This window comes from Patella vulgata, chromosome 2 (genome assembly GCF_932274485.2).
Source record: "Patella vulgata chromosome 2, xgPatVulg1.2, whole genome shotgun sequence".
Taxonomy (NCBI): domain Eukaryota; kingdom Metazoa; phylum Mollusca; class Gastropoda; family Patellidae; genus Patella; species Patella vulgata.
Window position 1 is genome coordinate 75,944,356 of NC_065880.2, and position 12,216 is coordinate 75,956,571.

General features: G+C 37.5%; 1 protein-coding gene across 1 annotated transcript in view; it reads left to right on the top strand.

Annotated features, from left to right (window-relative positions):
- Window positions 1-2,688, top strand: part of LOC126811990 (olfactory receptor 51M1) — a 62,318-nt gene extending 59,630 nt beyond the window's left edge. The window contains exon 4 of the mRNA XM_050538087.2: window positions 556-2,688. Coding sequence (XP_050394044.1) covers window positions 669-1,874 — 1,206 coding nt within the window. The 5' untranslated portion in view covers window positions 556-668 and the 3' untranslated portion in view covers window positions 1,875-2,688. The remainder of the gene's footprint in view (window positions 1-555) is intronic.
- The last annotated feature ends 9,528 nt before the right edge of the window (window positions 2,689-12,216 follow it).

The window sequence follows — 12,216 nt, forward strand, 5'->3', positions numbered from 1 at the left end:
GGGTTCATAAAAGTTAGAAAATAAAATTTTTAGTCCATTTTTACCCTGGGGGTAGACTGGTATACACACCTTCGTCGTTTAGGGTGTCGGTGCCAAAAGGATTAAAAATGCCCAATTAATAGTTATTAATGTTGGTGGTGAATATTACAGAATTAAAACACAATCGTCTTTTAATAATTTAACATAGAAATGAATAATCGAGACTTTGTTTATTATATGTAGCAATGGTACTTGACAGCTGAGAATAATAAAATGGCATCTTAGGAATTAACAATTAGTAACAAGTTACTAACAATTGAAGGGAAGGATTAAATTATAAAAGACATTACAATAAAATTAAACAATAAGAGAGCAATTCAACCCAATAATGTGTCAGCTGTTAACCGTATGCCATTAGATTAGTAGCTAATCTTCTAATTAATAACCAAGGGTTAATAGAAACATAAGAATAACAGAAATGGTTAATTGAATGAATGAATAATGAATGATTGAAATACAAACAATTCACACATTTATCACCATTATAGTAATGATGTATATTCCTTATATTTTTAGGGTGAACAGTTGGGGTGCTTTGGAATAATGGAATAGAGTTTTTCATCCGATGTTGTTCTGTGAAATCAACTTTGCCCATTGGTTTATATAACATTATGTGGTATTAAGCTAAAATGACCATGACATCCATACATCAAGAGGATTATGATGCTGAATATTTCAACTCCGTTCAATTAAATGCCACCAACACATCCACTATCTGGACGGATTATCGATATGGCGGGAATTATAACTTCACTCGTTCACGCCCGATGTATCCGCCGCGGCCGCCGATCCCCAGATTGGTCCAAGCTATTGACTTGTTCAACTATTATAGTGTTCCAATTATTGTTGTTCTTGGTTCCATTGGGAATATCTTAAGTTACCTTGTGTTTACCAAGACACGGGTAAAGAAAGTGTCCTCGGTGCGATACCTTGCAGCCATTGCTATCACGGATACTGGATTTTTGTGGACATTTTTCTTCACGCCGTTGCAGATGTACTACAACCAACCAATCATCACTTACGTTGGTGTTTGTCAAGTCGTGACGTTTTTAAACTATGCTTTTACCTTTTTGTGTATTTGGTACATGGTTGCACTGGTGGTCGATCGGTTTATTTCCTTGTACATGCCTTTAAGAAAGTCTTCGATGTGCACTGTGTTCCGGGCTAAAATTGTGATAGTCGGCCTTGCCGCAATGGCCGTCGTTTGCTATTCATATGTGACTTACTTTTACGGCACGGATGGAGTTTATGGTCAATATTGTGTACCGTTTTTAGTTTTTGAAGGACATTATCACAATTTGGATAGAATAGATACGGTGTTCGTTGCTGTTATCCCTTATGTCATCATTACGATCCTTATTGTGTTGATATTAATACGGAGCTGTGAATATTACAGAATATCGGCTTCTGCTGAGATTTGCCCTCGTTCTGAATCTCGACGTCGTGCTGGTCGACAGACGTCACATCCGCCGACACGAATAACGCGTGTCCTGTGTCCGGTAATAATCATTACGCTATTGTTTAATATACCACAGAACGTAATCAGAACGTTAAGGCGATTCGACGAAGGTGTATCACATATGGAGATCCACAAATGGCTAATGTTATGTCGTATTCCATATTTGCTAAATTTTGCTGTGAAGGGATTTTTGTATTTTGTATGTTCCGGGTGTTTTAGAAGAAGACTGCGTGATTACGTTTGTGAGTTTCGCCTTAAGATCAAACACTCGTGTGCAAATAGAACAACCACACCCCCCGATCCGCAGATCATACAGTTACAGGAAAGTAATCCGGTGAAAAGGGGCGAAGCTAAATTACTACAGACAGCTATTTAGTGATCCAAGCTTCCCATCGCCCCACTACTGCTGTGGTATTATTTGCAAGAATTTGGTATTTGATTAGTGGGTCCAGACCAGAATTTAGTCTTGGTCATTCAGTAAAATGCCGCGATCAATCCACGTCTTCAGTCAACCAATGATGTTTATACAATCTATTAAAATTCCGGGTTTGAATTTTTTATGGGCGTACTTTAAATTGAAAACATTACTGCAGCAACTGTGGTTTGTTAAATCAAGGCATCTGTTAATTATATTGGACCTACATACAAGTTCCAGCTTTTAATTTTCATGGACCTACATTACAATTTCGGTGTTTAATTTTTTTATGGACCTCAATGACAATTCCGGTTTTTAATTATTATGGACCTACATAACAATTCTGGTTTTATTTTTATGTACCTACATCACAATTCCGGTTTTTAATTATTGTGGACCTCCATCACTATTCCGGTTTTTAATTTTCATGGACCTACACCACAATTCTGGTTTTTAATTATTATGGACCTCTATTTTTAATTATTATGGACCAAAATTCCACGGAGATCTTATCATTTCGTCGTCAGTCATCTGTTCCATTTGAAGTCTAATTGTAGCACAGCTAAAAAAACATTTTAAACCACCGAGACATCTGTTCATTGGCTACATGAAAGGCCACGTCTCATCAAGTGAACATCTTCATTAATTGTTAGAGTGTAAATGTAAACAACTATCCATCAACTCGAAAATTATGACGCTATGTAATGATTTGATTATAATTAAACTATGACATATATACACAACCCATTTGGTCAGTTTCGACTTATGTAGCATAGTTTGGCCGGTTTGGTAATAGTCGGACTATAACTATGGCAAGCATGACTGCATGATGGAGTCATAGTCAGGCTATTACTATCGTATATGTATGATTGTTGCAATGTATTTTCGAGCCTTGGTAATAGTCAGGCTATAACTATCATGATACTATGTAGTACTACTGTATAACCGGCCCTTGGTCATAGTTCGCCAATAAGTGCATTACAATATGATAGAACCTATTTAAATCTGTGACGGAGTCGATAATGGTCAGGTTATAACCTTCATTATGTATTACTACAAACAGTTTCGTATAGCAGTCCGCTGTGGAGCCAATCAAATAGCGTGTTTGGCCATGAATCAAATACGATAGAAAAATAGTCTGATTATTACCAATGGTAGGTCGCGACAGCGGACCATGATGTCCGCAACGGAATATAGCGAAGACGAAAGGGGTGGGCGGGTTAGCCTGGAAAAGAGGTGGCGGAGTCTTTGAAGCCCGGGTAAATTTCGCGTTGAAATTGTTGGTAGCGCATGATACCCGAGTCACATACACAAATCGGAGCTAAGTTGGAAGATCGGGGCAGTAATTTGCCAACAAATAAGGAGAAAGTTGATCGTGTCTTAATTAAACACATAGCTACCCGTAGAGATGTGGGATGGGGGTTAGTCCCGAAATGACCTAGTTTGTGTCGAGTGGACGTTAAACCCCATTTCTGTCTGTCTGTCTGGGATGGGGGCATAAATCTAACATGACTAGTACATCTTCTAAATTGTCAACTCATGTTGGTTAGGCGAAATAAAATGAAATGTGGTTTTATGGCGCCAAACATATGTTGACGTATACGGGACAAATTAAATAATATCACATTAATATATTAAAATACATCAATACAAACATGTGACACAGTCAATATAATTAAAATCAAATAACATAAAATTTAATGTATATTAAACATAGGTCTGAAATGTTATCGAAATTATTAATTAAGACATTAATTAACTTATCCAGACCATATCAACTCTCGATGTTATAGCTAACCTATGATACTTACTGGATTTGAATCAGATCTGCTGCCGCGGCGGATACATCGGGCGGGAACCGACTTTAGTATTGAGGATCGGCCTAAACTTCAATCGCTAAATTCTCGGTTCACAGTGAATCAATACCCTTTACATTATCTACTTTTAACCTATTATAGTGAGACCTGCCAGCTCTTTACCTAATCTCCCATAATGTATCTTTAATATTTAAAATATAAATCATGAGAGAACAAGAATATTTACTGAGTAGCAAAAGAAACGTCTAAAACTTGCCAAATGTTTTTATTGTATATTTGTGACCACATCTATAACTTTACATGAGCAATAGGACTCCTTCCCAAACACAGAATTGAACCCAGGAAATGTTCTCAAAAACGCAATCTGACTTCTGAGATGGTAATGTGTTCTCCATGATTTTCATATAACTTATGCTGCACGTGCTGTTCACCGGGGTCAGCCCTATAAAATGCACCCCTACCTGGTTGAATCATTCACACTACGTCAGCAGCATGCCACGACTCACGACAGCTCAGGGGAATCAGGCGCTTGGAAGACTCGACGCTGGCCACTCTGCCCAAGCCGTTGCCAATCACATGTGTGGACCATCTACAGGCTTCAGCAACGATTTCGGGCGTAGACCAAGGCGACAAGACCGCCATGTTGTGCAACAGCACGTGCATAATCCCTTCACACAGGCATCTGAGACAACACGTCAGACAGTGGGAACACACGGAAGACCCATCAGTACCGATACAGTGCGCCGACGTCTCACCAGAGAACATCCATTGCTGTATACCTTAACGTGGACCGATCCCCACCCCTCGGTATTGCGTATCAACTGCAGATGGCAGGACCAGAATATGGCGTCGACGTTACCAGCGTTATTCTGACCAATGTGTCATGGAACGAGACTCATGGGGAGGTCCAAGCATAATGGTTTGGAGTGGAATCGGCCTGAACTAGAGAGTGGGTTCTGTGTTGTTCCAAAATCTTGGTCCAGGGGGAGGAGCTGGCATCACAGCAGTCCTCTATATCGATCAAGCTCTCAGACCCCACGTCATCGAAACAACGTTTTCCAGCATGACAACGCCCGTGTCCACACAGCCAGATTTACTCGGGACTTTCTACAGCAGAACGGTGTCAACGTTATGCACTGACCAGCCCTTATTCCCGACTTAAACCCGATTCAACTTCTTTGGGATGAAATTCAGAGGAGGATTAATAACGTCGTATCGAGACCAAACACAGCCGATGGATTCCGCCAGGCTCTTCTGAGAGTGTGGTTCCAGGTGCCAATGGCGTTCATCCATCGTCTGGTCCACCCCATGTGCAGACACAGCGCTGCTGTTATTGTCACTGGCGTTGGACACACCAGACACTGATGTATAGACTGTGCACAGACTCGAAACCTTCTCGTAATGTCTTGGAATTGTGATGAATTAATCACTAATGTGCCAACATACTGTTCACAAAAAATTGCTTTGATCCATTTAGTAAATTGTTTTCTAGAATGATTTGATTAAAGAGCCTCCCCGATTTTGAAATCGTATAGACGGGGTTTTTTTTTGGTTTTTTTTTGTGTTGCTGTTTAGTATATACAAAACTTTCGATAAAAAATTGTCTCTTTTGAAAAGTTAAACGTTTTACAATATAGCGCCTGTTGAGCAAATAATTGAGGAGGTGACTGGCATCGGTAATAATTTGATATAATATCTTTGAGATGCTTCAACACAATCAGAATGTGTTTAACTGTCAAAGGACCATGACAGTGATCACATTCTGGCGGAATATGTATGACCCATTTGTCACACCGTAATGGCATGGTAGTTAGTATTATTTCGGTAAAATTGCAGCTGGACTTTTGTTCAATGTTCATTTGGTATTATTTAAATGTTGTCTGACCCCCAATCCCATCTCACAGTACCCTGTTCAACATGTCATCCTCCAAGAAAACTGACGCCTGCTACACTGATCCTCACGAAATACAGAACTTAAGTGATGCCAGGTAAGAGAAGAGTTGCTTTTTAACATTAAAAGTAAGATATAGAGTAGTTCTGTCGAAACATATTAAAACGATCATGACTTGTGCTCAGTCATTAATACATGCCAAAAAATACTTGTGTGTGTGTCACACAGGGCTTTAGCCTAGTGTTGTTGCACTATTCTCTCACATCAATATTGCAGTAAGCCAGTAACGGTCATACATGTAGCTACAATTTCGCTTGCTTATGGAATTTAGTCACACTGGCACTCGTTTCACAATGCTTAATGGATAATCAAATTTAGTTAGTGATCTGGATTTCTTCTCCAGATCCAGCCCTCAATCAAATTGATCCACACCCCTGGCTGTGCCCCTCCCCCACACAAACGCTAACTATCTTCCGTAAGCCCACCCCATGTTTGCACACACAGTTACCCTCATACTGAGACATCTTTTACAAGGGATTTGGAAAAATTCACAGCTTGAACAGTCATTGCCATACATATTTAGTGCCAGTGGGAATTATGTTCTTCTGCATCCCCACCCCAGTTGCATCGGTAACTATTATAGTATTTGTGACATAATTACTTATTTAAAATCCTTAAACAGCACCGGAGCAAATGGTTAGATCGAAGGAAGAAAAGAAATCTGTGACTGGATGTAGATAAGTAGGCGAGTCGTCATTTAATAAAAACAAATTATTAATGTTAATGAAGTTTTCTATTTGTTTACCTCTGTTGTTATCATCCAAGTTACTCCAAAGTGGATGATGACCATTGAAATCTCCCGTAATTATAAACGGAAGAGGACGTTGTGTAACAAGGTCATTAAGATCTCTTGGGTTCAGATGCAAACTGGGAGGAAGATGTATAGGAATATACAAAGTCACCCTAACTGCAACTGCTTGCAAAGGCGAGTTGAGGATGACATGAGTCTGAGGGATATTTCCATTAAGAATAATAAAAACACGAGCTCTACCATCATTAGTTGAGTGTTGATTTTAACCAACAAAATGTCTAAAAGACCGTGTCAGAATTCACCCTAAAAGGTTTCGTGTAAAGAAATAGCTAAAGGATTATACTTTTCGTTAAAATTTGGTTTTAAATCACTGCAATTCCATTGAATAATAGAATTGACCATTTCTGGCGGCTTCCGCTGACACAAAGGTATATTTGCCGAGTGAAAAATACAAGAAAGCATTGGAATTAGGATCGTACACTCGACAGAGCAAAAGACGACCAAACCCGATTGATCAGAATGGCTGACCTCCCGTCTAGATAAATTATGGGCCAAAGCAATCTGTTGCAGAGAAAGGGCTCGCAAGCCAAATCCCCATTCAATTACCAGGTCTCCACCGACACGGGTCGCAACGCACGGCAAACCCGTAGTCCCATTATAGGGACCCTTTTAGGGTATATTCGAAGGGTATATTCTTATCACTCCCTACATCCCGGGGGTAATCATTATCTTCCGAACGCCATTATGTGCTTGTAGTGATTAAACAACACATCTAGAATATAGTGCACGATGTTATCAAAATATTTTTTTTTTTTTCAATCTTCCGTGTTAGTCTTTATCAAAAGAAAAAAACCAGTAGCAGGCCTCCAGCTCCTAGTACATGTGACAATATAGTAGTTATTTAAATACATAACCTATAACATTTACACTAAATCTTATAAATATATAAACTACTAGCAGGATACCCGGCTTCGCTCGGGGGTCATAACTCCGAAACCGGAAGTGGTAGACTAACGCCACCTGGCCTATGTTACTCCCCGGTCCGAGCTACCCCTATACCCCAAATTTCAGACTCGGGGCAGACCTAGTGTAGCCGCCAACCCCGAACAGACCGGCTTCGCTCGGGGGTCACAACTCCGAAACCGGAAGGGGTAGACTAACGCCACCTGGCCTATGTTGCTACCCCTATACCCCAAATTTCAGACTCGGGGCAGACCTAGTGTAGCCGCCAACCCCGAACAGACAGACAGACAAACGACAGTCACAAATATTAGTATAGATAGATGCTATACCGCTTCACAAATAATACAGTATCTAAAACATATTTTTATAAAGTCTCAAACACCTGTCAGTATATTCAGCTAAATGAAAAGTGATGGCACACGACCCTAGTCCTGATGCGATTTATTATACTAAATCAATTGTTCTCAACCTATTTTTCCCAACGGCACACCATGGAACATATGAAAAAATAGCGGCACCTATGGCTAAATATATATGAGAAATATTTGAATTTTGCAAAATAAAAACATGGTAAGTCAGACGTCATACAACCGTAGACAGAGACTAGTCATAGATACATAGAATGACTCAAACTACATAACGAAAACACAACTTTTCAATAGACACCAGTAAATACTTAATTGGGATCGCGTGGATTTTCGCATTTTCCTAGTGTGCCGTTCAAAATTCCGCGGCACACCTGTGTTCCGGGGCACACTGGTTCAGAATCACTGTGCTAAATACATGAAGTCTGGATTGTCTTAATGTTTTCAAAGCTGCCATAACTTTTTTCATTGTTACGTACACTGATCAATTATTATTTGCGAATGATTTAATTTTGTTTATTTCATCTTAATATATTGCCTTCAGAATCGTGATACAGATCATTTTCAAAAATAATTTGAGAATTTAGTCTATTATTTATATGGTAAGGTCACGTCCCGTAGAATTTCCATGATATTAAAAGCATAATTTGAGTGCACGGAGCCTACATAAAGAAGACAGCGGGATGTCAAGTTATCGTGAGATGTAACATATAAACTAAAATCTAATTTCTAATGTACATCACTTGATATAGCCAACATGGTTACACAGACCATGATCATTGCACAACATAAATGGGTGTTTGAATATAATGAAAATAGAAATTCTAGTACATTAACACAAACCAAAACAGTGACGTGTTCGCATCATGTGGTTTGTACGATTTGCAAAAAAAAAAAAACACCTTGATCACGTAACTATCATGATTTTCTTATTCTAAACTTAATGGATTTCCTGGAATTAATTCGCACGTAGCATTACAAGGAATAACATAGTTAGAAGTAATATGCCCAGCATTTGATTGGTAAATATACTCTTCAAAAAAGTGGCGAATATTCAGAAACAATACAAAATTGCAGAAATGCACTGCTGTTTTTATGAGAGGTAACCAGTATGTTAATAACAGACCAATTGCCTACACGTGAACATAAACAGTTCATATGGGCGGCTTATCTGACGGCCCCATTTCACTCGCAAAAAGATTCACCGTCAAAAGTGAAAATGGACGTTTTTGATTTTCGTCTTAATAATGAGTAATTGCTCCACCAATCCTCAGACATTCAGCAATTCGTCGTAGCATGCTCCTAATCAACCGTCCAATCACGATTTGGGGCAATCTGACCCACTCTTCTTGCAGTGTCATGGCCGATTCTTGCAGTGTTGTCCGTTGACGAACACGTCTCCCGATCAAATTAATCGTAACACACTAAAGCAAAAATACGCTAAACAGTAAATCTTATGCAAAAACCGATAGGAAAGCATGCATGGATGGATAAACCAGGTTTTCATCAACCCTTCTTTGAAGTGTCAAATTTGACAATGAACCCCTCCCACGTGTATGGCGCTATTGCGTGTCGCATGCGCAGCTCAGTGGACCTTTCACGGATTTTAAATCGTCCATTAAATTATTTATACAGCCCTAAGACCATCTAGAAAAAAGAGCTAAATTTTGGATGTTTGGGTTTGGCCCGGTTCACTATTTTTAATTGCCTGGTATGCTAATCTAAACAATATGTCCAACTTGAGTGGCATTATTGCTGATATAAATAGTCCAGTTAGATAAGTGTTGATAGCTATAAACCTGCCATTGAGAGTATCAAATGACAACATTTTAATTTCTAAAATAAAAAGCTCTTTTTTATATAAATCATATTTATTATCGACGATGAGGTTGATAGATAACAGCTTAACACTATTATATACAAATTACTCAATATAACACTTGAAGAATAGCCTAAAAGTATGTAATACAAGGTTGTGGTCTCTTTAGAGGTAAATTTAATATCTGATTGACTTTAAATTAATATCCGTGTTTACAAAGAATCCTATTGATTTTCACCAAATTCCGATAATTACTGCCAGAGTTACATATATATCGCCCTTTATCACTTTGAAAAATCTGGTGGACGCTCTAGGGGCTAAAGTTAATATCCGATTGACTTTAAATATATACACAGTCTTTAAGGTCATCAGACGAAGAAGCCTGTTGATTTTCAACGATTTCTGATAATGACTGCCAGATAGTTATCAACTGATTGATTTTATATTCATACACCGTGTTTACGCCTATATATAATAGTTTCGATTGACTTTAGATTGATACACAGAGTTTAAGGTCTTGAGACGAACAAGTATATTGATTTTCAATGATTTTTGATAACTTGAACAGCTAAATACATGACATTAAGTGTTTTGTATATACGTTAGCATGGGCCAAACAAATTCCAATTATTTTCTGATAATTACATAACGAGTTGTTACTCTTAATCAGATTTTAGTGTATTGTAAATATTTCATTACTGACAAATATCTCTGTTCCTTTTGATATTCACGCAAATCAGACCTAATTTCCCGTCTTATGACCCCCAATTTTACGAGAAATCACGTTTTTATCTTGTCCGATTATATGTTTATATCCCAAAGTTCTGGGTTCCAGTCGATACTTCGGACCGTGTCAGCCTGGATTATGATACCTGATTGTACGAAAAACTTGTTTTTAAAGCTTGTTCTCTGTCCATCTCTTGCAAAATGTTGGCGTCTCTAGCATGGCAACGCCTGTTTCCAAATATATTTCATATTCAAGCTGTATATTAAATAACAAATAGATTGTTTTGGGGTAACCTCTCCCTGTATTTAAAAAATCCGTAAATGTTCATATTTTTGAACGAACATAAGATATTTTTGGATCAAATTTTCTTTAATAATAATTGATAAGTTTGTAAATAGTATTGTACCTTGTAGTCACATATAATACATGTACGATGGCTCAATAGGCCCTTTTCTATGGAAATAAATATGCATAGATGAATGTAAAATGCCACTGGCAAGAGTTATACAAAGATAATGTGCTCAACAACGCTTATTTTACTTATGAATATTAATCTCCCCAGGAAAAAGGTCCAAAATCATTTAATTGGATAACATCAAATTGGTCAATGTCAAAGTATATGAGTAAAATAGTGTAAGATATTTTATAGCCTGGCTTAGAGAAGTTGCTGTAGATATTACATCTCATTAAATAAGCATATTATTACCGGTACTTTATGTAATATTTGAATCCATTTTTATACGCTGACATTTTCATGTGGACGTATATTGTCGTCGGCTCTGTCCATCCGTCCGGACGTCCACAATTGTTTGTGAACACTCTACAGGTCACAATTTTTATCCAATTTCAATGAAACTTGAAATATAGGTTAAGATCTCGGTTCCTTTCGATATTGGCATGTACTGGACTGTAACTTCATGGATTATGGCCCCCGATTGTACGAAATATTACGTTTTGAGTTCGTGAACAGTGTAGAGGTCACAATTTTTAGCCGATTTGGTTTAAATTTGAAATTTATGTTTGTATACCCTGGCTAAAACAAGATGCTACATCTAATTAGATAAGCTAATTATTACTTTATGTAATATTTGAATCAATTTTACTTTCATGATATAATTATTATATTAAATTGTTATTAAATCTGTTTATTTCTACATTCAATTTGATTATTTTCTTTTATTCTCTTATTCATTTTTAATTTTAATTTCAATTGAAAATCCCACAGAACCTGATTTTCAAATCATCTAGCTTTTATATTCTAAATATAGAGCAGTGTAATATGACACTTATACACTGCACCATCTAAATAGATAATAATTGGGCGACAATTTATTATCTTTGAGAAGTTGATGACAGGATTCTCTTCAACAAACTTCCATTATCTTTGAGGTCAAATTCCTAAACATGAAGAAATCAGGCTGATTTCTAGTTGGTCTTAAGAGTGTATATATGACCGCTGGCAACGGTCTTGGGATCTTGCAGATACAAACAAACTTCATCACATTAAGCCTCTCTTAGGAGACTGGCCAAACTCCTATAGAACCAACAGGAAGGATGAGGTTGTTATGTGTCGCTCAGTCTCGCATTGGTCATACCTTTTTAACTCATATTTTTATTTTGAAGTGAGAGCCTCAACCAGAATGTGCTCACTGCCGTGTTCCTTTGACGGTAAAACACATCTTGATTGACTGCAAGCATTTCAAGTATATTAGATCTAAATACTACCGTTGCCAGTCAGTACGTCAGCTATTTACTCAACCGGAGCTATATGATAAAGTACCAACATTTTTAAAAGAGACAAACTTTTATTCTCAATTTTAATTGTATATATTTAGTCATGTATATCGTTTTAAATATTTATATACTAGTATGTAAAAGATTTGTTATATTTATTTTTAATTAATATATTT